Source organism: Colius striatus, chromosome Z (genome assembly GCF_028858725.1).
Source record: "Colius striatus isolate bColStr4 chromosome Z, bColStr4.1.hap1, whole genome shotgun sequence".
In the NCBI taxonomy this organism is placed as follows: Eukaryota; Metazoa; Chordata; class Aves; order Coliiformes; family Coliidae; genus Colius; species Colius striatus.
In genome coordinates this window covers 72161577-72188257 of record NC_084790.1, presented here as the reverse complement: position 1 = coordinate 72188257, position 26681 = coordinate 72161577, and the positions used below count along the sequence as shown (strand labels likewise).

General features: G+C 38.8%; 1 protein-coding gene across 1 annotated transcript in view; it reads left to right on the top strand.

Moving 5' to 3' along the window:
- ROR2 (receptor tyrosine kinase like orphan receptor 2) overlaps positions 1 to 26458 on the top strand; it is a 152357-nt gene extending 125899 nt beyond the window's left edge. Inside the window, exons 5-9 of the mRNA XM_062018116.1 lie at positions 14442 to 14569; positions 17922 to 18236; positions 19932 to 20177; positions 21824 to 22026; positions 23703 to 26458. Of these exons, the coding sequence (XP_061874100.1) occupies positions 14442 to 14569; positions 17922 to 18236; positions 19932 to 20177; positions 21824 to 22026; positions 23703 to 25145 (2335 nt within the window). The 3' untranslated portion in view covers positions 25146 to 26458. The remainder of the gene's footprint in view (positions 1 to 14441; positions 14570 to 17921; positions 18237 to 19931; positions 20178 to 21823; positions 22027 to 23702) is intronic.
- Positions 26459 to 26681: the final 223 nt, after the last annotated feature.

The window sequence follows — 26681 nt, the reverse complement described above, 5'->3', positions numbered from 1 at the left end:
TGTCCATATTTGTAAAATTAGAAAAATACAATCTACCCAAAGTACTTTATTTATCCAAAGTGTTAAAATTGCTGGAAGCATTAATAGATAGTACAAATCAATTTACAAAGGAAGTAATATCAAAACACAGAATAATAGTCTTGGACCAGCCTTTGCTGTTCAAAGGACTGTGCTACTAGAAGACTGTTCTCCTAGAGGCCAAGCCATCAGGTTGAATCTTTTCCCTCACTGCATAATGCTTCTGTTATCATTAACCTTCTGTTATCATTAACATTACTAATCTTTCTCTTCTAAATAGAGATGTCCTGGTGGTTCATAAAGGCATGAGCACATGGAAATAAACAAAATGGGTAGCTAATACCAGAGAATGGAGTTTTTTTAGTGTAACTTTAAAAATACTCAATGGTTGTTGATCTCTTGGAGTCTAAGAGTAGGAGAGCAGAAACTGTTACCTTGCCTTCCCTTGTAGAGGTGTTACTTTTACAAGACAACAGCATTCTAAGAGACTATATGATTTCTATAGTCTTTTGAATTGAACAGTTAGATTGAATTAGGGTAGTTACATCTACCCTTGGGTAGATGCCAGTTTTGAAGCTGTTTTGATTACTCATTAAGGCTATGACTGCAGTGGTGTCACCTTGAGAGGAACTTAGGCTGGAAGATGTCTGACAGTTTGTTGGATCTAAGGGCTTCTGGAAAATCTGATAAGACATTCAAGGAAGTGAAAAAAGCACAACAGAGTACAACCAGAAGGAGGTAGTTCTAAACTCAGCCTTTGCCAAGTGTGGGTGAACAGAACTGACTATGTTTCCAGTGCTGCACTTTTCCTCAGATGACCTTTCATCAGTCTGCTCAGAATGCCAGGAGGTGGAAAGTCTTCTTCCAGACCACTGCACAGGACAATTGGGCTTTCTAAGAAACTTATCCTTGTCTTACTGAACTATGACTAAGATCACTTCTGAGTTTGTAGCCATTGATGCCTCTGTGCTGGACCTTTAGAAAGAGAAAGTGAGAAGAAACACTTGTCAAGTAGAAATCATCATTGCTTTGGGGATGAGTCTTTGAGGTATTAATCACTGAGAATAATATGCCTCAATTGTCTTCAAGTAGTTTGGGACAATGGTAAATATGTTAAATCCATTGAAAAAAAGCAATGAAAGTTGTTTTAGAAAAAAATAGTTCTTTCAAGCAATGGAAACAAAAATATCTTTTAAAACTAGTAATATATCTGAGTTAAAGCTCAGATAAGGAACCCTGAGGCGTTTGTGGGCAATTTATTCCCTTTCTGTATATCCCATGACTTCTACCATGTAGGTAAAGCATATCTCTTCTGTGACCCCAAGGGGAACCTTCCACATGATGTGATTGATGGGAATTTGTACAGCTTCATAATGGGGCCAAGCATGTTTTAGTCATGTGACAAATCTCCATATTAGCTGGAAAAGGGAATATAGGCCCTTGGAAAAGAGAGTGGAAAGGAGTAGATCATCAGAGCACTTCACCATGAGGCCAAATACCTTCCCCTATCTGGTGTCTTCCAGGTAAAAGCCAGTATGTGTAAAAGCAAATAGTTTTGTAAACTGGATCTTTCTGGCAAAGTAGAGATACCTAACATCACATTAAAAATGAAGAACGCTTTCCATACTGTCAAACAGCAGCACCACTCCTATCTTCTGCTTTTTCTTGGTGACATTACACATACTCTAATCTCACTGCAGTTCAGCCACTGATAACACTTTTAACCTTGTAAGTTATAAAAGATTATCTTAAAATTCACATACACAGATGTTTTTATAACCAGTACAAAGTTGTCTCAACTCAGCAGTTACAATGTTTATTCAGGACCAGGTGTTTAATGATGGACCTCCAACAGAATGACATGCATACCTTTTGTTTCATCAAAATATACATTTGGATGAGATGACTCTATTTGAAGTACATGTATTTTTTTCTAAGACATTTGTGGTAACATATTGAAGCTGCAGAATAAGCGCATGCTTTGTGTCATAGTTTCCTGTTTTAATCAAGGAAGAAAAAGCACTTTGTGGTTAAAACACTGGACTGTAGTTTTAGAGGTCTGGATTAAATTTCTAATGGTGCTTCTGTTGCCATATGTGATTGCAGCAAGTTACAGAATTGGAGAATCTTAAAGGTGTGAAGGGACCTCGAAAGATCATCTAGTCCAACCCCCTTGAGCAGGTCACCTAGAGTAGGTCACACAAGAACTCATCCAAGCGGGTTTTGAATGTCTCCAGAGAAGGAGACTCCACAACCCATCTGGGCAGTCTGTTCCAGTGCTTTGTCATCCTCACAGTAAAGAAGTTTTTCCCTATATTTCTTTGGAACATCTTATGTTCCAGCTTGTACCTGTTGCCCCATGTTGTCTCATTGGACATCAGTGAGAACAGCCTGACTCCATCATCCTGATATTTGCCCTTCGTGTTTTGGTAAACATTAACAAGATTTCCCCATGTTTTGTACTTCAAATTGAGATGGCTGACCTTTGGAGATTTTTGCCTTTATTATAGGATCAGATAATTTCAAAGTGTTTAGGGTGCCTTCTGTCTCCATGAATCACGGAAAGTTATTCCAGTTTTATGAATGAGGAACTGAGGCACATATTTTCTCACGCCAGGCTACACTCAACTGTATGTTTGTTTTGGTAGATTTCTTGGCTCCCCAACAATCTACTATGGGGATCTGGATGGAACATGCTGCAGTTCCCTCCTAGCCCCAATATGTCAATTTCCATTTTTCTTTTAGGGTTGGGGGAGGGGTAAGGCTGCATTTCTCCCTCATGTGGGATTGAACCTCCTTTCAGGGAATTTTGATCCTTGATCTCAGATGTGTTTCTGGGTCCATTAGTTTAAATATCCTTGGACAGTCACTCAGATTGAGACAGGAAATTTGTAGAGGAAGGAGAGAACTGAAACCAAGGCTACATTAAACTATTTTACATACTTTTTCCCTTATCTATTTTAAAATGTAATTTTTCAGTATGGTGATGGTTTTTATTCTAGCTAGGTAGGATATGATGAAGTACAGCTTGTAAGTGTACTGTGTCACAAATAATATGTAATGAAAAATTATGCCCTGGTATGTCTAGAGCTGTAAAGTACACTCTGAAGAATCTGACCCTCTATTTTGTAATGGAAATTATCAAACTTTAATCATAATATTACTTTTGTGTTTCAAAAAATACCTTTTTTCTCTTAAAACCCCCAGAATATGTCTAATTCAAGGCAGAATTAAAGAGCAGTTGAGGTGGTTTGGGTTGCTTTGCAACACACCAGATCCTAGTTTCTTTGCATCTGACATTATTTCTTCAGCTGACATTTTCCACTTAAATCACTAGTGAATAAATTATGAATAAACTACTGCATTTCATATTATTCAGTGATAGAAGAAATTCAGTATCTGTTTAAAAAAATGACTAGTTTTAAAAGCCAGATGCATAATTAAACTAGTACGCATAGCTTCTTGAAGTAGACACAACTGTCTGTATTCCTGCAGCTTATCTGGGGATACTATTGCAGGTGGTAGTTTTTTCCTTTCCTTCAAAAGAAAGGAAGACCAAAGAAAAGACAGGAAATACAGAATAAAGAACAATCATTTATTTCAGTCTGTTATGGTCACTAATCCATATTGTTCAGAATGCCCCCAAAAAACAAAAGCAAGCCAAGCATATGCAAAGATAATTAAAAACAGACCTCCAGGGAAACTTTACCTTCTTTGTGCTAAGATATAAATCAAATGCCTGTGAGACTTAAACTGTGTAATGCAGCTAGTTTGCATTACTTTAGTGAGAAAGCCTGGTTGCAAAGACAAGAAAACAGTTGAGTGGGACTTGCCTGCTGTTTAGTAAGATTTACAGATACCTTAGGAAGAGGCAGCAATTAGACTTGTATCTGCTCTCTCAGTTAAGCTAAGCTAGGGTTAAATGTGAGGAAACATTTTCCCACTTGTGATCAGCAGTACTGCCAAGACACTTCTAAATGGGTTTGATCAGACAGTGTAATGAATGTAATGCTTACCACTTCACATTTATATGTGCAGCTGCAGCATACAGTACACCAGAGGATGCAAACATATTCTTTCCTAAGAGTTCTGCTTTCCAAAATTTAGAAGTTTAGCTTGTATGTTGATATTAAAGGAAGCTGATAGTTTCTGCAAGGGAGAAGTCACTCTCAGCCTGTGTGCTGGGACAGCCTGCTTCCTACTGTGCAGAGCAGTGATTAGGTTTTTGATTGCCAACAGCCTGTTGTATCAGACAAGCTGTGAGGTGCAACTCTTGAGATGTGCAGTGTACAGTGAAAAGCCAAATAAATCTGCCTTTGTTAATATGTACCCCAACACTATGTTTGGGCTGCTTGTAGAAACAATTTGTATCAAACTACCAAAGAAGCTGCAAGTGAAATAAGACATTTGTTAATCCATTTAAGGATAGATGTAAATTGATATTCAAAGATATAATGGCCCCTTGAGCTGTTGGAAAATAGATTCTACAGCTGTTGGATGTCTCTGATGTAACCAGCAATCTTTAGTTTGTTTTGGTTTACTTCCTCTCTCTCTCCCTCCCCTTCTCCTCTTCATTCTGTAGCTTAAATGGCTTTTGAAGTATTTATTGTATGTCCTACAAAAGGACAATTATATGTCCCTGAGACTTCCTGTCAGCATTTGATACCACATTGAGTTTAATTAGAGTTCCTTAGGATGCTGAATAGCCTGTAAGGGCATACAAGGAAAGGGTCAATGTTGTAGTAAGGCACAAAGATAAAGGAACACTATTCTAAAGAAAAGCAGGTAATTTAACAAAATGAGATAGTGTAACACAACACTATAAATATCCTTTGAATTTTTATGGCTTTATGGTTAACTTTCCCCTATTTTTTAATTTTTTTATTCTCCATTGAAGTTTGAAAGATCTAAACAAATTATAGGTCAGGCTAATTTCATGTACTTGAGAAAAGGTGAACATATAGTACAAAATTATAACATTTTAACACTCCCATTCAAAACTAAATAACATTAAAAGTCATAAAAGGCATTGTATTAAAAAAAGACAAATAAAATGTGGTAAGGAAATCTACTCTTTTCGATTAGTACTGTTTTGATACGATTAAAATCTGAAGTATTTCAGGTAATGCTACCGTAAAAATTAAGTTGAAAGACGCATGTCTCCTCAAGCAGCCTCTCTCATGCTCCTCAAAAAGATCATCAGTGTGCCATTTCTCATTTTGTTAGATCTGATAATAACACAGAAGAGGCAAAAGATTACTTCAGGTGGGACTCTAACAATAAGTATCACTGAAACGTGATCTTCTTACATATGTGCACACAAACTTTGCCTCCCTCTCATCTTTTCCCAACAGCTCAATTTACCTAGTGAGTTTGTTTACCCCTACCTCACCATGCTTTCCTTAAAGTTGAGAAATCAGTCTCTTCAGTTCAGTGAGACACTCTTAGCAGTCTGACCTGCATGTAGAAATCCTGCTGCTTTCGTCTGACTAATTTTGTCACCTCTCTAATACCACTAAAGTAGCTCTAGATAGATGCTTGCCCTCAAACCAGCTTGATTGCCACCTGGATTCAGCAGCAAGCATTAAGGCATTTTCAGCTTACGGGCTCTTCCAAGACCTTTTTGGAGATGAACTGTGTATGCCTACTTAGGGTGGTATCACAGCAGGAGTGAAGAATTTTGCTTTCCTCTGGCAGTGATGGGAATGGGGAGCTGCTTGTTAGAGGCTCTTTGGGCTTGTTGACTCTGCAATATTTCCTTGGGGGTTGTCAGAGGGAGACAATTTATTGGATAGTCATAACACATTGAGAGGCAAAACTTGTCTCAAAGGGTTGAGGTGGGTGACTCATTGATTTCTTTAGGGAGCGACTGGAGTGCTGCATGGCCAGGTCCATATTCATATGAATTAAGATTAGTTTTTGGAAGATTCCCCTGCCCACCCCCCCACCCCCCCACCCCCCCCAATTCTTCATTAATCCTGATTGTAACAAAGGTGTTTCTGTCAAAAACATCTGACACTCAGCAAAACAGACCTGCAGCTTTCCTTGGATAGCCAGCTGACTCATCCCAACATACTGACACCTATGGAACCACAGGGAGAATTTACAAGAAAGACATTTGAGTAAATGGAAAGAGAGTTTGTAGGTGGAAGTAATATCAGATCATCTATCTGAAGTGATACGTGGTAATTGGAGGTTTATGATTGTACCCCAGGGAACAATCCTCTGTTCCTTGTAGAAACTCAGGTTGTAGATGTCCATATTTAGCTTTATTTCTTTGGCTGTTTTACCCAAGTTACTGTAATAAAAGCTATCCTGCCACACATGTCTGTACTTCTGTACGTGATTACTGTGAGTGTCTGTGATACCATCAAATCAATATCAGCATGTAGTGTTATGTACTGAGTATCCTGCCAGAGTTTTATACATTCAGTTCCTACCTACATCGTTGTTATTGAGCGCTGTTTGGGATTTTATGTTGTAAGAGTGACGAAGAATAATTCTTTGAAAGAAAGGAAGGCAACACCATTTTCAGTTGACTTTATCTAACTAAATAATTGGCTGTGGTATCTTTCAGCAAGGTCACAGCTCAGCTAGGAATGCTGCAACCCACTTAAGGCAATGCCTAGTAAAGGGAACAATTTAATTTATGATTAAATGAAGGCATGTGCTTAGAGCCTATTGGTGTGTTCTCCCTTTCTGACATTTAAATGGTTTAAAAATTTTAATTTTAATTAAATTTAAATTAAATTAAATATTTTGCATTAAAAGCATTATCCTTTCATGGTAATTTTTAACATGTTTAAAATATTATTTGGACCATATTTTAGGGACAGACTTTGGACCCTTTTTGTTTAAAAATATGGATTCTATAACTTATTGTGGAAATCATTGCAATAGGTTAAAAGTAAGGTTATTTTTCACAAGTTGCTGTTCAACATGTTACTTTTCTCTGGTTGGTCACAAGCACCAAGTCCATTTGCAGCTGTGTTGATTAATGAGATTTCAATAAATTACTTTATCTATGACCTCTCTTAAAATGGTGTCTCAAATAATATGATTAACATTAACAAATTCATTGTTTAGCAGAATCAGCAAAGATCAATTGGTTTTTTTTACTAATCTTAGGCAATGAGTCTGGAGTTTCTGTTCACAATGTGTTTTTTAAGGAACTAATGTGACTTTAAGTACATTTTTTAAGGGATTCTTATATGTACTATGGAGATTAAATGAACAAAACTAAACGCTAATACATGTCAAAGCTGTATCCTAAATGTAAGGGAATCTGACTTTTGGCGTCTGTTGTTACACTCTGTAAGCATCTGGTAGCAAAATTCACAGGCTGTATGACTGGTGAGTGTAAATTGTCATAGGTCCATTGACTACAACTGAGCTATGACTATTCATACAAATTACCCTGTCTGTTAAGTTTTTTACTTTTTTAGCATCACACTCCCTTTCTTTTTTGATACCATTTATTACATTTGTTTAGTGTATAGAAGTTTTTACACTCCTCTTGTATTTTAGTGAAGCCTGTCTCTGAGATGGTAATTGTTTTGACGAGTATTTTCTGATATCCCAGGGGTGCTGATCTTTAGGCATAGATGAAGATGTGCAAACAATGATTTTAGGTATCAGAAAGGTGGGTTATTTGCCGAGAAACTTTTCGTCAGAGAATTAAACTGTTTGTTCAGAGCATAGAAACAGGTAGGGCATGAAGTTTGTGCCCTTCTTCTGTGACATGGGGCTCAGGATAGCTCCATCTAGGCAGGGGCCTGATGCAGCAGTAAAGTTGTCACTACCATCCTCTGACTCCTTGGCTTCAGGAGGTAGGACACAGATGTGCAGATGTGGGGATTTGAGGGTTTTATGGTTCATGAGGTTGGTTGTTTTTTTTGAGGTTTTCGTGTACACCTGCGTTTTGAAACTTCAATCAAGCCTGCAGCCCAGTTGTGCATGTTACCAAATTTCTGCCCTATGTAGGCAGAAGTTACAGGCAATGTCAGGAGCACCTGGCATTATCTCAGCCCTTTTCAATGGGTAGTAGTAGCAGTTAATGCAATAATGGTTTTGAAAAATCCTTTTCTTTTCCTCCATCAAATATTTATATCCCAATCCTGTTGCCGTCAATGTCAGTAGTAAAACTTACATTGATCTCCTGTGCATAAAAAGGATGCCTATGAGAAGGAGCAATTTTACAGCCTATTGGAACTACTACTTTAAAAGACAACACTCTTGAAAAATTTTAATTCATAGCAAAACAAGAAACTGAGTGATTTATTTTATGTTTTTCATGAAAGATATAAACATAAAATAAATCACTCAGTTTCTTGTTTTGCTATGAATTAAAATAGCTATATCTATTTTATATCTTTTATCTTTTTTCATGAATTATATCTTTTTTCATGAAAGATATAAACATAAAATAAATACCAAAAAAACAAACAAAACCAAAAAAATAAGTACAAAAAGCAAATAAATACAAAACCAAACAAACACAAAAATACCAGAAACTACCAAGTAATAATATATAAATTAAAATATAGATTAAAATATAGCATCAATATAAGTCAACTATGTTTTTGACAGGAGGCAAATTTTATAGATACGATATGGTGCATGGTATGAGTAGTACACTTCCTTTCTCTCAGATCTTCTTGTGACTTGCTTCAGTGGGAGGGAAAGAATAATTGTCGATATGAACTCATTCTAGCTTTTGAAAGTGATCCCCTTGCAAGTAAAGTTTGTTCCCTGGCATTAGGATATGGTACATGTCAAGAGGAAGGGTAACAAATTGCAAAGACTATAGTACCAGATTATAAGAAGTCTTGATTTTGAGATGCAATATAAACAAACCACAAATACATACATATGTTAAAAACAGAAATTCCTGGTTCTTTAGTGCAGCACTTTACAAAGTGCTTTCCACAAGTCAGAATTATTTGTCTTTCTTTGATTATACATAAACCCTTTATTCCTTTAGTTCTTTGTATTGCAGGTCATTTTAACTTATGTGCTTTATGAAGTAGCCACAGACAGGGTTAAGTAAACTTGTAATCTGAAATATGGTGCTTGTCTTTTTCTCTCTGATCTTACTGCCAATCATAATAGTCCTCTTTACAGGGCTTCTGCCATCAATTTTCAAACTGTAACTAAGAAGAACACTGAGGCTTTCCAATAAAATGAAGGACCGTGTTGCAAATTATGTATTTCTCTACATATAGCAAATACAGTGGCATATATAGCTTGTCTTTCCCTTTGTCTGTCATTGTTTAACTGTAATTTTCTGTGCATTTTATTGCTGGTTTGCCACTTCACTCAGAATATGAGGAGACTTAATATGTTCTCTTAGTATTTAACAGTTTTTAGCAAGTAAATATTTAATCCCTGAGCAACATGAAAGAGGGTCAAAACTTAGTGTTTGCTATTTGTTGTGGGAAAATTTATAGGAAATGTTAACTACACCTAGTTTGCCTATGGGAAACTTCTGTAACAAAGTTTCTACTGTATTTTTAAAAACTAATATTTGGAATATCCTGTTTTATTCTATGACTTGTTACACTTTGGTAAAATGTAAGCTGAGAATGTGTTACTCCGAATAAATTTGAAATCTATTATCTGATTTTATTATAATAAATAGTTATCAAATTGTAATTTTAAATAATATTTTTGTTAATTTTATTACAAATTTGTTTGTAGAATATTATTAAATTAGTTGGGGTTTTAATGTACTTAAAAAAAAAGCTTTTCTTTCTCAATTTTCTGAGTTTCCTTTTGTGGCTGATGCACAGTATTGACTCTTCTATTTTTCAGGAAGATGGACTAAAACAACAAGTTTCTGTTGTCTTTGTAAATAAAGTTTGTGGGATGCAATCAGAAAAAAGATATCTAGATAGCAATTAAATACCTTGTACCTCACAACTCTGCTTTCAGAATCCCCTTTGTGAAACCTTGCTAAAGATTGTTATGCCTTCATGTGTTTTCTTGGTTTTTTCGCTAAACCACTAGGTCTGTACTCACTGTGTCTTCAGGGGCATCAAATATATACTGAAAGCTCTCATTAGAGTTTGCTGTTTCACAGAGTGATTTTAGTATTGAACAGTTTCCAAGGTTGCCTTTTATTTACTGGGACTTTTTTGTCTTATACGTCCCTTCAGACTGTTCAGCTGTGACAATTGTATACAATAAATGGTGTTACATAGATATCATAGAGTGTATCGTGCCCAGATGTATTCTTTCAGCATTTCATATTTTCCATTCAGAAAAGAGTGCTTATTACTTTATTTTGTAGCCTTTTGTTTGGTGTTCTTTCAGTGTCACACATGTAATTAAAGCAGTACTTAAACAGGAATTTCTGTAGCACATGCAGTAGTACACTTAGAAATTTCTCCCCATACTCCTAGAGCAGATATCTATTTGCGTGACCTCCATCTACAGGGATTCCTAGTCATGCATGCTGGATTTTGTTCTGATTCAGATTCACTTGGTTCTTCCAGTGCTTCCTTTATAGACCCAGCTGTCCCTGCAAATTAACGATTTCTGTCAGTGAAAGGAGATTCAATTGTCACTCATAGAATCACAGAATGGTAGGGGTTGGAAGGGACCTTTAGAGATCATCTCATCCAACCCCCTGTAGAAGCAGTTCCAGCTAGATCAGGTCACACAGGAACATGTCCAGCCAGGTCTTGAAGACCTCCGAGGAAAGAGACTCTACACCCTCACTGGGCAGCCTGTGCCAGGGCTCCCTCACTCTCACAGTAAAATAGTTTTTTCTTATATTTAAATGGAACATTTTATGTTCCAGCTTCATCCCCTTACCCCTTGTCCTGTTGCTAGATACCATTGTACCACTGAACTCACATCTTTCTTCTGCACTGCTTGATTAGTTAATTCTTCATTTCTTGTGCCACAAACCTAAAGGCAGACTGAGTGTAGTCTGGTGGTGCAGTGCCTGTGGGATAAGGAATTTTTAAATGTGTATCAGTGCTTAATTCTTCAAGATGTATCCATATCAGCTAAGCCTGGTGTATCTTACAGACACCGCATGTTATACATAAAAGTAATATCAGTATTTTGGTTTTATTTGTTCATGCCTGAAATAGTAGGTTCTCCTACTTTTCATATTAGAAAGGCTAGTCTTTATTGTTCTGTCAGAAGATCACCTTGTGGGTCTGGAAAACTAATGGCATTTTTCCTAAGAGATGGGGTTTAGGAACAGGTCTATTTAGTGCGATTGTATATGATTTTATTTTTAAATCCAACTGCCAGTCAAACATCTGACAAGTAATTGGAAGGAGAGTTCTCTCAGGAGGAGTATATATCTTACCTACACTCTGAATGCTGAGAAAATACATGTTCCAGGTGCACCGTCTTTGAGACTGCCCTCCAGGAATAGTTATGGATCTTCATGACTCCATTTGGAGCAGCAGGAGGGGAAGAGGGGGGAGTTACATAAAAAATGAAAGAAAATCATTAGTGAGAAAAGGTAATGCCATCTTGAAACATTCAGAAAGAAACAATAAAGAACAAAGGTAAAAAAAAAAAAGAATCTATGGTGGTTAGCTTGTAAGATTTCTTCAAGGGAAACAAATTGAACTCTTCTGGATTCCTCTTGTGGAGTCAGATTTCTGCTTTTACCATGGTTCTTGATCAGAGCAGACTTTACAGCTCAAGCAGCAGGAAATTGAAGTCAGTATTTCTGCCTATTTTCAGCTGCTTTTAACTCTTGCTCTGATCAGCAACTGAATTGCTGGCATATGGTTTGGAGCACGAATCAAAGCTGCATGTGGTTCCAAAGACTCCTGTTTGAACGGAGCATGACGCTGCTGTTGTGCTCTTTTATCCGATTCCCCACAGGTTGGTTTTTGCTGTAGGTGTTTTACCATGTGCTGGGTATACATGTATTCAAGGGAAAGAGTAATCTGTAAGTAATCTGTAAGACTGCCACTTCAGCAACTTTGTTGAAATCAACTGTTTTCCTAACACTAATGTGATTTTGTCTCCTTGATCACTAGTATTGGTCAAATGGTATTCAGTGAGTGTCCTGACCTGGGAAAGACACATGTAGGATAACAGCCCAGCTTCTGTCAGAGTATCTGACATCAGGTTACTGTTTACTTTTACTTGCATCCATGGTAATGGTCATATCCAGTTTAGTTTAATCAGCAGTTGACTATAACATGGAAGAGGGCAGAGTATGTGTGTATATATAGTATCTAAGCTGTATTTAGAAGTTCTTGACATAAACAAATAAACTGAGTGAAGTAAGAGATCACATTGGGTTTTTTTCATGAAACCTGTGCTGTTCAGAGTGATTTTTTTTTTATAGATTTTTTCGAGTTTTTTTAATTGTGCTGCCAAAAGAGCCCTACACTGAGCGTTGAAGTATGAGATACGGTTTCAGTTAGATACATTGCAGACTTTGTTCTACAGGATAGGGGTATGATTTTACTCTTGAGAAAGAGGTCAAACAGAGGTTTCATATTCATTCAGCTCCTTATGGGAATTGCTGACTTCCTATTGAGGTGGTCAAGGATCATAAAACAGGCACAGACAAAATGTCTTGATATTTTTGTCCCTTCAGGCATGATGCAATTGTTGCAAAATTAGAGGTTTTATTACAAGAGTGAAAGAATTTTGCTGCAGGAATTAATTGACCCTGAAAGACTCCTCCTTTACTTCACCCGCCATAATAAAAAACTTACATATCTTTGTGGAAGCAGGACTTATTTCAGAGTTTTTAAATAAAATGTTGTATGAATACTTCACAGTCATATCGTGGTAGAAATAAAGGCCAGATCTGGACAGTGACTACACAGGCCACTTCGTACCACCTTAGTCTATTTTGCAGTTGTGTGGTGGATCGAGTCCTGTTAAGTCATCGACTTTCTGGGAGGAAAGGGAGAGATGCTGATTGAGTAATGATGGATGGTTCCAGCTTTTGACTACACTGTGTAAAAAATACTTACCAACCTTCCACTGGCAAAGAATTTACACTTTAATAAATATTGGTGACATTTCCCTGAAGAGATGAGCTTAATCAAAGAGACTGCAGAGAAAATGATCAGAGGTTCCTAAGACAGAGTAAGAGATTGGAAATGACAGGCTGCACTCAGGACTGCGTAGGGATTGGGTGCTGTGCTCATCATGGTTTCCTGTTGTCAAACAGCAGGTTTTTGTGCTGTTTTGGCCCATTTGAAGTTATGCGTGTATTCACTGACAGTTTTGTCCTGCTAGTCCTGCTCGTGTGGCACCCTAAGGAAAGTTGAATACGTTTGTAAAAGAAGTGGAACATGAGTGATTGAAACAGATGTTGATACCCAAAGAGAATAAAGTACAAAGTGTAGGAAAGTATTGAAACACTGCCTCAAAAGTAGGTGGTATTGGAGAAGTATCTCACACTTTTGAACAGACTGTTTAGTTACAAAAGCTTTTGTTTGTAATGTTTGTTATTTTAAGCTTTTGGGTGTCCTAGGTTTACTCTAGAGTCATGGTTTTCTAGATTAAATCTTATACCTTCTTTGGTCCATTGTGCAGTGGACGGCATGATGTGGATTTGTCAGATTAGTGAATCCTAGCACGAGGACTGTGCTGTGCCAGAGGAAACACATGGCATACCTGATATAAAATCTGAAAGTTCTCTCACTCTGAAGCCCCTTTTCTGTGCTGAGACAGTTGTGATCTATTGATCAGCTCTGTATTATATTATTCTATAATATAATATATTATAATGTATGATATGTTGATCCACTGAGCTTTTGGACTAATACTTTTATGCCAAGACATTTATGTTGATGTAAGGGATTAAAATTTGGCTCAAAGCCTCATTGAATTGAAAAATGTGTTAAAATACATGTTGGAAGAGAAGTTTGGTATTGACTCTGACTACAGAGAAAAAAGGTTAGAAACCTGATGACTTTTTATTCAATTTACCTAATCCAGAGTTCAGAAATATTCTGTATTTTAATTAAAGCTTGGCAAGATCTCTTCTGCTGTTTGCTACACGAAATAAAGAAAGGGAGTGAGAAGTGTGAGAAGAGAACCAGCGGTTTGGTTAATTGTACTAGGTGCAGCTAGATGCCAAAAATGCACGGGGACATGTAACAAGATCTATGTTGCTCTCACAGTCTAAGGGATTTTTAATAGATTCATCTGTCAAATCCCATTACTATTAGTATATGATTTTTAAATTAATCATGGGTTTGGATTACTTATTTCTGTAATGAGCTATTTACAGAGTACCTCATTAATACTTCTAAAGTAGCATAGAGACAGTTGGAGAAGAAAGCTGAACGTGGAGAATGGAAACATTTCAAATTTACAGCCTTTTGGGGTTTTCTCCTTTCATAACAATACATTTTTTTTCAAAATTAATTAAGGACATCCAAAGATTTGCTTATAAAATCCTAACCTGTCTTTTTCAGGGAAGATTACCATGAAGATGGGTTCTGTCAGCCATACAGGGGAATTGCATGTGCACGAATTATTGGAAACAGGACCATTTATGTGGACTCCCTCCAGATGCAAGGGGAAATTGAAAATCGAATTACTGGTAAGCATCTACATCTCCGCATCAGGGCAGAAAAAATTAGTCAAAGTATCCAGTTCAGGTGTAAATAGTACTATCATCTTTTTCAGTTTTGTTGCCCAATGACTAAGACATCCTTATATTAAGGTTTAGAGGAGGTGAGCCAGTTTCCCACTTGTGCAGTTAGCAAAATCTGAAGCAAGAAAGACCAGTATCTGCCGTCATGTGTAGAAGCTTCTTCCATGTCTTTCAGTAAAATGTCAGAGCATTGACTTTTTGTAGTTTACACTGGAGCTTTTGCATGATGGATCCAAAGAAAAGATTTTTTTTTAAAAAATCATTTATGACACAATAAAAAATTTCTGGTTTTTTATTTTCTTGAAAAACATATAGTGAGTTTTCCTTGGGTTTCCTCCCCCATTACATAATCCCAGTAGAGTCTGACTTTCACATTAATTTATACAAAACAAGAGTTGACTTTCCTGTGCTCTGCTCCTATGATTCTTTGTCTGATCATCCTTTTGGTACAGATTGACAAACACGAATCCAAAACCTTAATGACTTTTAGTGGGTTGTACATCAACATGGATTTTCATCATTGGACTTTGATGAGCTGACCCTAGCAGCTGTGACTCTGATATACAGAAGCAGAGCAAGAAAACGAGTCCATGGAATGCAGGAAACTGTTTATGATAATGTATGGCAAATTAACTCAGATCAGCAGGAGCTTATTTGCATCTTGTGTAGATATGGCTAACTAATTGACTCTGTAATTTTAGCATAACCAGTTACCAAAAAGAGTTTTATATGCCAGTTTTGTCTACCTGAAGATATTACCTTAAAGGCTCACTGTCAAGACAGAAAGCCAGGGCAGTTGTTTTTCTACTGTTCTTGAGATGCTGATCAGATTCTGGGATTGACAAAATCCAGATGCTGACTTTTTCTTGTGCTGTTACAACTCAGTCCTCTCCCTCCTTTCTCCTGTACTCTGTTGTAATTCCAATCCCTTTTACCATTACATCATACATTAATACCATCTACTGATACCATTTTTTTCTATCACATAATCTATACCCAGTTTAGAAAGTTTTCAGCAGTATGGAAATGTTCAGCTATCTCAAAAGATTAAATATGTAACTCCATGAATTAGTTTCATAATGAATTTTTAAAAAAACAAACAAAAAAAAAAACCCAACCAAAAACCACAAACCACCACCTTGAAGTTTTCGCAGTGTACTTGGTTCTTATAAGCCTTCTTCCATGTAGAACAAGTATTGCAAGACTGAGTGTTCTCTGTCCAACCGACAACATATTTTTAAAATTGCAGTAACTTGTTAGAAATATGCTGTCTAGATACTGCTGAGACTTGGCCCATCCTTGTGCCCACACTCCCTAAGCACGGCTCTCTGGTGGAAGGACTGTACTGTGAGTGCAGGGCTTCAGAGGAGGCTGTGCCTGGGAAGTGGTGACACCTACTGCCCGGAAACCAGAAGGGTTAGTAAGGTTGCAGGCAAGATCCACCAGCAATTTTCATTTCAACGGTTTTCATTGCCTTGCAGTGATGATGTGTGAAATATATTCCCTTTATCTTTGTGGCCCCCAGTGCTGTTCAGTCCTGGCCATGTAATTAGGTGAGAACTGCAGCTTTCTGTTAGAAAAAGGACTTTTCTGAAAAAAAGACTTGAGACCTGACTTGAAACACTGGAAGACCAACAGTAAATAGTGTGTGGATCTGACCTCTGACCTGTGGATATGTATGACTAGCAATGAGTTTGGTGTGCTGTTTATTATCTGTTTATTAACTAAGAAAAATAACCCCCTTAGATGACACCACATCATCTTGTAGGCTTTTGAGCCTCCCATGTGTGAATTCTGCACTCTTTCCTCATGCTAATTGAAATTCCTTAACATCTTCACAAAAATAATGTGGCATTTCAAAAAGCTGACAGTGACCACTTGATTCCTCCATATTTACTCCCCTTTACATCCTCCCTTTTTGGTCTTCAGGAAAAGCACACCTATCATTTGAAGCATAATATCATGCTTGCATGCAGTGTTCTCTACATGACTGATAAACAGTTATATTCGTGTATAAAAATAAGCAAAGGCTGGAGCCGAGGCCGTTTGCTACATCTGTGATGTTTAGGAAGAGATAGGAGATTCTCTGATAGCAAGTGGCAACAAAAGGTAGGTGGTTGAAAGGAGGGAGCTGGACAAGAGGGAAATAATTGATTTGTAGGTTGTAAATATACTATAGAGTGACTTGGACTGCTCATTTCCATCTTATATTGTGTGTTAATGCAATCTGCAGTCTAGCTAGCCTCACAAATCATAGAATCATAGAATGGTAAGGATTGGAAGGGACTTTTAGAGATCATCTAGTCCAACCCCCCCTGCAGAAGCAGGTCCACCTCGATCAGGTCACAGAGGAACGTGTCCAGGAGAGTCTTGAAGACCTCCAAGGAAGGAGATTCCACACCCTCCCTGGACAGCCTGGGCAGCCTGTACCTCACTCTCACAGTGAAATAGATTTTTCTTATGTTTAAATGCAACTTTTTTTGTATTCCAGCTTCATCCCATTACCCCTTGTCCTGTTACTAGATACAAGAGAAAAAAAATGATGCTTTCCTCCGTGGGAGTGAATGGTCCTGCATTTAAAGCTTGATTAATCCCCAGATACACGGCACATATGCACATTTGTCTTTATAGTGCACAAGAAAACTCCAATAAATACTAGTGTGTGGATATTGATAGCTAAAGGGAAGGGTTAAGTTTGTAATTCATTATGACATTCATCTTAAAGTGACCACTATGCTGAGATTGTTTATGTTCATTTATCCCCAAAGTACTCCCTTAGGCTTCTCATGTCTATTAATAGCACGATCTCCCAAGTGCCAATGGCATACTTCCTTTTGCCATTCAGGACTTGAAAAACACCTGTCTTGTTTATCGATTAGAACATCTACAGGAGAAAGAAGCCAGGTGATCCTCATTCAGATTTTACCTACTTAAGAACTCTGGAAAGACATGTCAACATTCTGGCAGGTGTTATCCCATATTTGCTCTTTCTCTTTCCAAGTTGAAGTTAGTCAAGCGCCAACAGCTAGCTCAGTGCTAGTCACTTGGGTAAGTTCCTGAGAAATGAAGTCTCACAAGCTCTGTGCAGACATCACAGGGACACTGGGATGCTGGGTTTGCTTTCTGCATTTGTTAGCTCTCCTTTACAGCAGAAATAACTTTATTTCCCTGATGCTCAGTAGGCTTTCAGACCCCTAAGAAAAAATGAAAGTTGTAAAAGGCAAATGATATGACAATTATGTTGTCTCTCGTGCTTTCAGTGAACTACTACTGAAGCAATGTTTTTATTCCTTTCCAGCTGCATTTACCATGATTGGCACTTCCACACATCTGTCCGATCAGTGCTCACAGTTTGCTATACCGTCATTCTGCCACTTTGTGTTCCCCCTGTGTGATGAGCGCTCTCGGACCCCTAAGCCACGGGAGCTGTGCCGAGATGAATGTGAAGTTCTGGAGAACGATCTATGTAGACAGGAGTACAACATCGCTAGGTCAAACCCCCTCATCTTGATGCAACTACAGCTGCCTAAGTGTGAGGATCTCCCACGACCTGACACCTTGGAAGCTGCCAACTGCATAAGGATCGGGATCCCCGTGGAGAGACTCAGCCGATGTAAGTCTGGATAAAGTAGGGGTTTTTACTTCCTTAGGTTGCCTCTAAGAGGTATTATTTTGTAAGTTCTCTTTTTTGGTAAAGATAGTATAGCTATACTGGATGCTACTGCTTTTTATAATGTTAATATTGACTGTAGTCTTGCACCGAGTAAGATATAGTTATGATGGCAAGGAAGTTTAAGGGATGCTGCTTAGTACTGAAAGGGTTATGTCAACCATCCTGGGCTGTACAACTCTTGTGTTTATGTAACCGATTTGACTCAGACTTGTGAGAGGCAGCAGAGTGTTCCCACATGTCTGCCTCCAACTCTGGCTCAGGCCTTGCCTTTCTGGATGAGTCCCATCATACAGCTATTTGTGAGTTTTGTTTACCTATCAGCAAACCTCAAACAGATTGTGGAACCTTCACTGGAAAAAAATCCATTAAGACATTAAACATGTAATGATCATTCTTTCTGTGTGGAAATCCACAAAAGTATTAATCCCATAAATCAAGCATGGAGTGCATTGTCTTTCCTCACCCAAGCAGGAGAGTGAAAACATTGATAATTCTGTGAATTTATATTTGCATCCAGGAAGAGAAGGGCTGTTCCTTTGACAGTAATTATGTGCTGACATTTTTTCTGCCTACTCCGTTTCCTAGCAATTAATCACCACCCCCTACAATGTTCAACAAGGAAGCTCCAAGAGATTAAAGATGTTTAAAGTTCAAAGTGTGATAAGATTACTCTCAATATTCATTGTCTGAACCCATAGTTAGGAGCAAGGATCATGGCATAACAGCAGGCATGGAACACTAGCTGTGTGCTAGTAAGGCAATAATCTAGTATGACTGAGAAGCAGAAATAACTGAGAAAACCATGACAGAGACAAATCAACCAGGAAAAGAGGTATCAGGCAAAAGGAATCAGAATTAAAACCAACAAGAAATTGTCTGTTATCCTCTGAACCAGCAGTGCTCCCTCAGGTGGAACAGCTGCAGCCTAAGTACCCTGAAGGTTTGGAGAAAGGGCTTTGACAGACCTGGGTTTCTGAGGGCTGAAGAGGGGAGCTTGTGAAAGTGGAGACGGAAATGTTGCAAACATACAGAAAAAATGCATGATTCAGTTTAGGTGGGAACAAACACTCAAAAAGTATGAACATAGAGAAAAAAGTAAGAGTTCATCCGATGTGAAAGTGATGTATCTAAAGAGAAGAGCCCAAATTCCTTCTTTCTAAAGAGAGAAAAAAGGAAAATTGGCAAGCAGTGTTAGAAAATGCAGCACTAACTTCTCTTAAGAAGCAAGCAGTGTGAGGAAGACAGGAAGACTGTGCGAAATAAAGGTGGCAGGAAGTTTACTCTGTTGGCATCTGAAGACTTCTCCTGAAATCAAACTCAAGTCACTAAGTTAGTTTAACTGATCCCATATCTAAACATCCATACATACTCCTTAGCATCAGCTTGCATTCAGAGTTACCAGATATTAGTGTATGTATTCATATAGCTGAGATTCTCCAGGACAGAATCCAGAAAAAAATTGAGTGTAAGAGCACAGACACCAGACAAACTGAAATTTCAAACCCCATGGCTTTCATTTAAATCTTGAAGTACCTATCTTTTTGCATATATGGCCTATGCCCTTCAAATCTTTTAGTCTTGCTGATTGTCTATTGTGTTGTTGCTTGAAACCTTTTGTCAAACCTTGTGTTGCAGATCATCAGTGCTACAACGGTTCTGGAGCAGACTACAGAGGGACAGTCAGCGTTACCAAGTCTGGCCACACTTGCCAACTCTGGGACTCCCAGAGTCCCCACAACCATGATCTGACAAGCACACAGTTTCCAGAGCTAGGGGGAGGACATGCGTATTGCCGAAATCCTGGAGGTCAGATGGATGGGCCCTGGTGTTTTACAAAGAACAAAAACGTACGCATGGAACTGTGTGACATACCTTCTTGTAGTATGTATTCTCTTTCTTTTTTTTCCTGATTACCATCCTGAATTCTGTGTCATTTTGGGTGTTCCCTGTTTTACAAGTATGAATGACTTCAGAAGGTTATGCTTTCAAATGTTTTACCTGCTGTAATGCGTCACCCTTGTTTTGTTTTGTATTGTAAACATTTGATGTTTTGTGGAGATCAGAGCTTGCAGCTGAGATATCATGACACTTTGTTATTAAGTATTGCATGCTTAAATGGAAATAGTAATTAACAATACTGCTGGAGTTTCTGTTCTAACTTGTCAAACAGCAGATTTGGTGTTAGTTATCACCCACATGTGTTTGGTTTGCTCATGCTGTTCAGTGGCATGTTACTTTCTCTCTGCTTGGCATCTTGCAGGCAGCAAAGAGTTTCAGATCCTGCAGAGGGAGATAGAGCACCATAGTCGGAAGGAAACACTGCAAAGGGCAGAAGTAGAGAGGTCATGAAATAGGCCATCTTTTCAGAAGAATCCTCCATGACCTGCTAGTGACTCTGTACCGCATAACAGATATAGAAAACCACAAATCACACCTTAATACTGTCCCACTCCTGTCCCTGTATTGGTACAGACCTTGCTCTAGAGATGTTAGAGTTGTAACAGCCCTTGGACACGGTAAAGCAACTTAATACTGTAGTTGTTTAGGAAGAAAAGCATGTTTCCTGAAGCAACAGATGTATTATGGAAGAGACAAAAGTGATTTCATTACAGATTGCCTGGATATTTGAGAGGGCTCAAAATTGATATGAAGGTTTTTTTACTTAGTTCACTTTTTTTACAATAACATGAATTGACATTTATAATAAATTTCTACATTGCACATAACACAGTGTAAAGATAAGGCTGGGATGTGGTTGTGGTGAAGCAGTAGCCACAAATAGCAAAACCACGGATTGCAGAAAATATCCCAGCCAGTTCCAATGAACACTTCAGACATCTCTATGCTTTCCCAGAATCTCTAAGTACCAAGAAAAAAGCATTTTAAGGAAGGTTCGAGAGCACTCTTACAGAGTGTATTGATGACCCTTTCACAGATGTCTCACTGTAATGTAAAGGGACTTTATATCTTTCAGAAAGAAATACAATTTATTTTATTCTGGACAAAAGTAGTAGCAGTGAATGTAAAAAGTGGGGAAAGCAAGGGTGAAGTGGCTGAAGTTGGGCAAGAAGGTCATACTGCAGTGTTTTGCTGGGGTTTATTACATTGAGTACACTGCTTTACATAGTGAAGAAGTCATGAAGACTACTTACTTTTCTCTGAACAAGATAATGCAATGATATCCTGTTCTATGTTCTGCAGTTTCAACAACTGATAGCCTAAAAAATAAAATGAAGTAAGCCACCTACTGTTACAGTCAACACGTTAAATGTGGGAGTAGCTTTATCTTCATACTAATACTCGCTATGTCCATTCAAAAGTATTTGAAATATGTAACGGAGAAGGGGGAGAGGGTGGTGTAACTTCTATTGTAAAGCTGTAGGAGCTTACTTTTTGTTAAAAATACAGTATTAATAATAATATCAGGGGGGTGGATGTTGTTTGGGTTTGGGTAGCGTTATTTTCCTGCACTGTTGAGTACATTAAAAATACTGATTGTGAAAAATGAATGTTTTTGTTCCTGACAGGTCCACGTGACAACAGTAAAATGGGAATCCTCTACATTCTCGTTCCCAGCATAGCTATCCCTCTGGTTATTGCCTGCCTTTTCTTCCTTGTCTGTATGTGCAGAAATAAGCAGAAGGCGTCTGCTGCTACACCACAGCGCCGCCAGCTGATGGCATCTCCTAGCCAGGACATGGAAATGCCACTCATTAATCAACACAAACAGGTATTTTTTTCCCAGAATTTGCTCAGGCTGTGTGTTTCCAAAGTGTTGTGATTTTCAATGTCTCAGGTTGCCAGTGTTTGAATTGAGCCATGTTGTCAGGAGTCTAATTTTCACACTCTGCTGGCGATCTACTTCAGTGAAAACTGGGTCTTTCATTCACAAGCTACATCTAGGAATCTGTGCCTTGGGCAACTGCTTTCAGGACAAAGCATTTTATGACTTTTGTCCTTGCCCATCAATGCCCACCCTGCCTGTTTTCCCAGTGCCTGGAAATATGATTATTTCTGATCCCATCTTCATCCTTCAGCTCATTTTTGGTCCTGGTAATGACATGGCTGGCTTTGCTTATTTTAAAGCAGAATGCACACTGGTTTCATGTCTAATCCCCCAGCTCAGTCTGCTGGTTCGCTGAACCACACCAAGCAGGAAGTTGAGATGGGGTGGAACATATTTCTAAGGCTGTGTATGACAAAGGACAGTGAAATGCAAATGGATTTGAACTTTCCTCTACAGATCACACTTCTGCACACAATTTTCTGGGTCAACTAACCAATCTCTGTGCTAAAATCATGTTCAGACCTAATATTGAATTTTTAATCACAACGCTTACAAGATGCAAGCTCTAAAAAACAATGCTCAGTTTGGAACAATTGGCAACATCTGTTCATGAAACTGTAGTATTTATGGGATATTATCGATTGTAGCAACTTGCACTGATTTTGTGTCATAAAAGGGAGGCTTAGTGGCTGAGTCTGAGCTGGACTGCAAACTATCTGGTCCAGTCCACAACTCACTGGCCATTAAAATCAGAGCTTGTTCCCGATCACCTATTGAAGCCTCTTTGCTCTGTCCTGCTGCGATGCCCTGTGTGTAAAGCTGTGCCAGCTGCATCTGGCTTGTTCAGGGTCTCCTCCAGCCCATGCTGGTCAGGAGGGACTCATTCGAGCGTCATCACAAACACCCTTGCTTTCCGTGCCAGATGCAGGAGGGAGGCTCTGGGGATTTCTCATTCTTGGGTTGGCCACCATTTCATTCACATACCAGAGAGAGATTCTTCCTTCTATTCCTCTTCCACCACCCTCTTCATCAGAGATCACATCATGAGGTTTCTCAGCAGTGGTACTTTGTAATGCTACACATAGACAGGGCCTATTTCTGGAGGGCAGTGGAGGAGAAAAGGCATATCTGCTACTGCAGAACCGAAAGAAAGAGATTTTGTTCCTCTTTCTGCTAGAAAGGATGTTTTGCTTCACCCAGAGGCTGCCACCTCCTCAGTCAGTGCCCACACATTGTTTTGAACAGCTCTCCAGTGGGTACCTCTGACAAGAGACAAGTCCTGCTGCAGTTAACAGACGTCATTATTTGCCAGGTTTACTCTGAACTGATTATTTATTTAGCTTGCATGAAATATGGTTGCTCCTTTGTAAGAATAATTATACTCATGGTCTTGCAGGGTAATTCAGTTTACACTTCTGTTAATAGTATAACTCATTTCAAGTTTAACTGTAAAATCAGTATACTGATGTGAGTATACAAAAAACAGAAAAGTCATTTTGGCCCGATTTATCTTCCATTTGGAACATCTAACTGCTGGGAATTTTCCTTTAGTAAGAGTTTTCTGTTGTTTAGAAAACATTGTGATGTTTTACTGACTGACTTCCTTTACTTCATTTCAGGCTAAACTTAAAGAAATCAATCTGTCCTCTGTGCGGTTTATGGAGGAACTAGGAGAGGAGAGATTTGGCAAAGTCTACAAGGGACATCTCTTTGGTACAGCACCAGGTGAACAGACACAAGCCGTTGCTATCAAGACACTTAAAGACAAAGCAGAATTGGCACTTCGGGAGGAATTCAAGCATGAGGCAATGATGAGATCACGACTACAGCACCCAAACATTGTTTGTTTGCTGGGAATAGTAACGAAGGAACAACCCATAAGCATGATATTTAGTTATTGTTCTCACAGTGACCTGCACGAGTTCTTGGTGATGAGATCTCCCCATTCAGATGTCGGCAGCACTGATGATGACAAGACAGTAAAATCCACTCTGGAACCAGCAGACTTTTTTCACATCGTGACTCAGATAGCTGCAGGAATGGAATATCTTTCAAGCCACCACATTGTCCATAAGGACTTGGCCACTAGAAACGTGTTGGTGTTTGACAAACTGAATGTGAAAATATCTGATTTAGGCCTTTTCAGGGAAGTTTACGCTGCTGACTATTACAAACTGATGGGAAATTCCCTTCTTCCTATCCGGTGGATGTCCCCTGAGGCTATCATGTATGGCAAGTTTTCTATTGATTCAGATATATGGTCATACGGAGTTGTGTTGTGGGAGGTTTTCAGCTATGGCCTGCAGCCTTACTGTGGTTACTCTAATCAGGATGTCATCGAGATGATCAGGAACCGACAGGTTTTGCCATGTCCTGATGACTGCCCCACATGGATATACACTTTGATGTTGGAGTGTTGGAATGAATTCCCCAACAGAAGACCGAGATTTAAAGATATACACAACAGACTAAGAACATGGGGAAACCTCTCTAATTACAACAGCTCAGCACAAACCTCTGGGGCAAGCAACACCACACAAACGAGTTCTCTCAGCACAAGCCCTGTTAGCAACATCAGCAATGCTAGGTACATTGGACCAAAGCAAAAAACTCCAGCTTTCCCTCAACCGCAGTTCATACAAATGAAAGGGCAGATGAGGCCCATGGTCCCACCTCCTCAGATCTACATTCCAGTCAATGGCTACCAGCCAATGCCTGCCTATGGTGCTTACTTGCCAAATTTTTATCCTGTCCAAATTCCAATGCAAATGGCTCCTCAGCAACTGCCTCCCCAGATCATTCCCAAACCAGGCTCCCACCACAGTGGGAGCGGATCCACCAGCACAGGCTACGTGACCACGGCACCTTCCAATGCATCGGTGGCCGACCGGGCTGCCCTGCTGTCAGAGGGCACAGATGACACACACCATGGAACAGAAGACATTGCCCAGAATCCTGTCCAGGAGGAGGAGGAAGAGGAGGGCTCTGTGCCTGAAACAGAATTGCTGGGTGATAATGACACACTTCAGATGGACGAAGCAGAAATTCAATCTGAAGCCTAAGGAATTTGGCCTCATTACTAGGAATTTCACGTCACTTCTGTGAATGGAGACTGGGCATATCTAGATCCTTAGGCTTAATAGCAGTGATTTTGTTCTAGGGAAACCAAAACGTAAAAACCTACACCCATACAAAGTGCAGCAGTAACGATATACCAGGTTTGTTGACCGTTGCCACCATAAGATTTTTCAGATAAGGTGGTGTAGAGTTGCTGGGTTTAATCTTTTTTTTTACTGTCCTACAGTTCTTGAGGGAAGCTGCTTATCAGTTATGTACTGTTGCTGTGCAACATATTGCAGAGTAGCATTGCGCATCATGTAAATCATGATATGTGAGTGTGATGTTAGTGAATTATGCTTAAACCAATAACACAGAAAGGAATCCAGCTATGGATGAAGAATTGCTCTCAGCATAAAGAAGTGCCCTGGATGTGATGGACAGCTCAGTTCATAGTATTTATCTCTTTGATGTAAAGGACAAGAAATTGTTGTCTGGGTTTTTGAGACTGAAAAAACAACAAGTTGAGAATACCAATCCGTGTTTGTTTTATGATTGATAAGCAGATAAGTAGAGAACCTGAACATAGAGTTGATTGTGCTGAGTCAGACCACGGGCATCCCTCCAGTCCAGTAGCATGTCTTGAAAAGCCATTGGTAGTATCTGCCTAGGGAAGACTGCAAGGGCAATTTCCCTTGTAGAATTTTCCCAGGGTGTTTCCCCAGCCTCTATCAGTTTGTGGCTTAGGAACTTCCCAAGTCAGAGGTGGATTCTTTGTTTTTGTTTTGTTTAATAGCCCTCAATGGAATTTTCTACCATGAATTTATCCAAATGATTTTGAACCCACAACATCCTGTGGAACAACATGAGACAAGAGAGGATGGCTTGCTTTCATCATTCCCAATGAACAACTGTGACAGAAGCTTCCAAATGAGATCATCTGACTGCATTTATGGATGAAAGTATTCCTTCTTTGCTGTGTATTTTCAGCAGCAAGCAGCCTTAATACACTGTTAACCAAAAATGGGGATATTGTAGGGGATATTGTAGGTGTGCACTAACTTCACAATCCATCTTTAATTGCATAAAGGTTATCAAGTACGGAAAAGGGCTCCACATTTATATTCCTGCATTGTGAGAGTGTTGGGTTTTGTGCGGGGTTATGGACCTACTTGATCTACCACAATTACTGCTGGATTGCATGTGAAACCATGTTTTTTCCTGCCTCTTTGGTGAAAATTAATCTTTGAGAAGAATGAAATAAGCAATACTGTACAAAGTGTTGGTTTTGTGCTTCTATTTGCAGGATGAATCATGTACAGACCTTTAGATGTAATTTATGTTTTACTACATTTTATATACTTCTTTTTGTTGAAATATTTGGATTTTTGAATGAATGACTATATAACTTAACCATTTACAATATTCACATGTGGTGCAGTTTTATTGTATTGTCATTTCATTGTGTTAAACAAGCAGACAGGTCCGTACATTTCATAACCCTTTCTGTAATACAAGCAATTCACATTCTCACTGTAGCA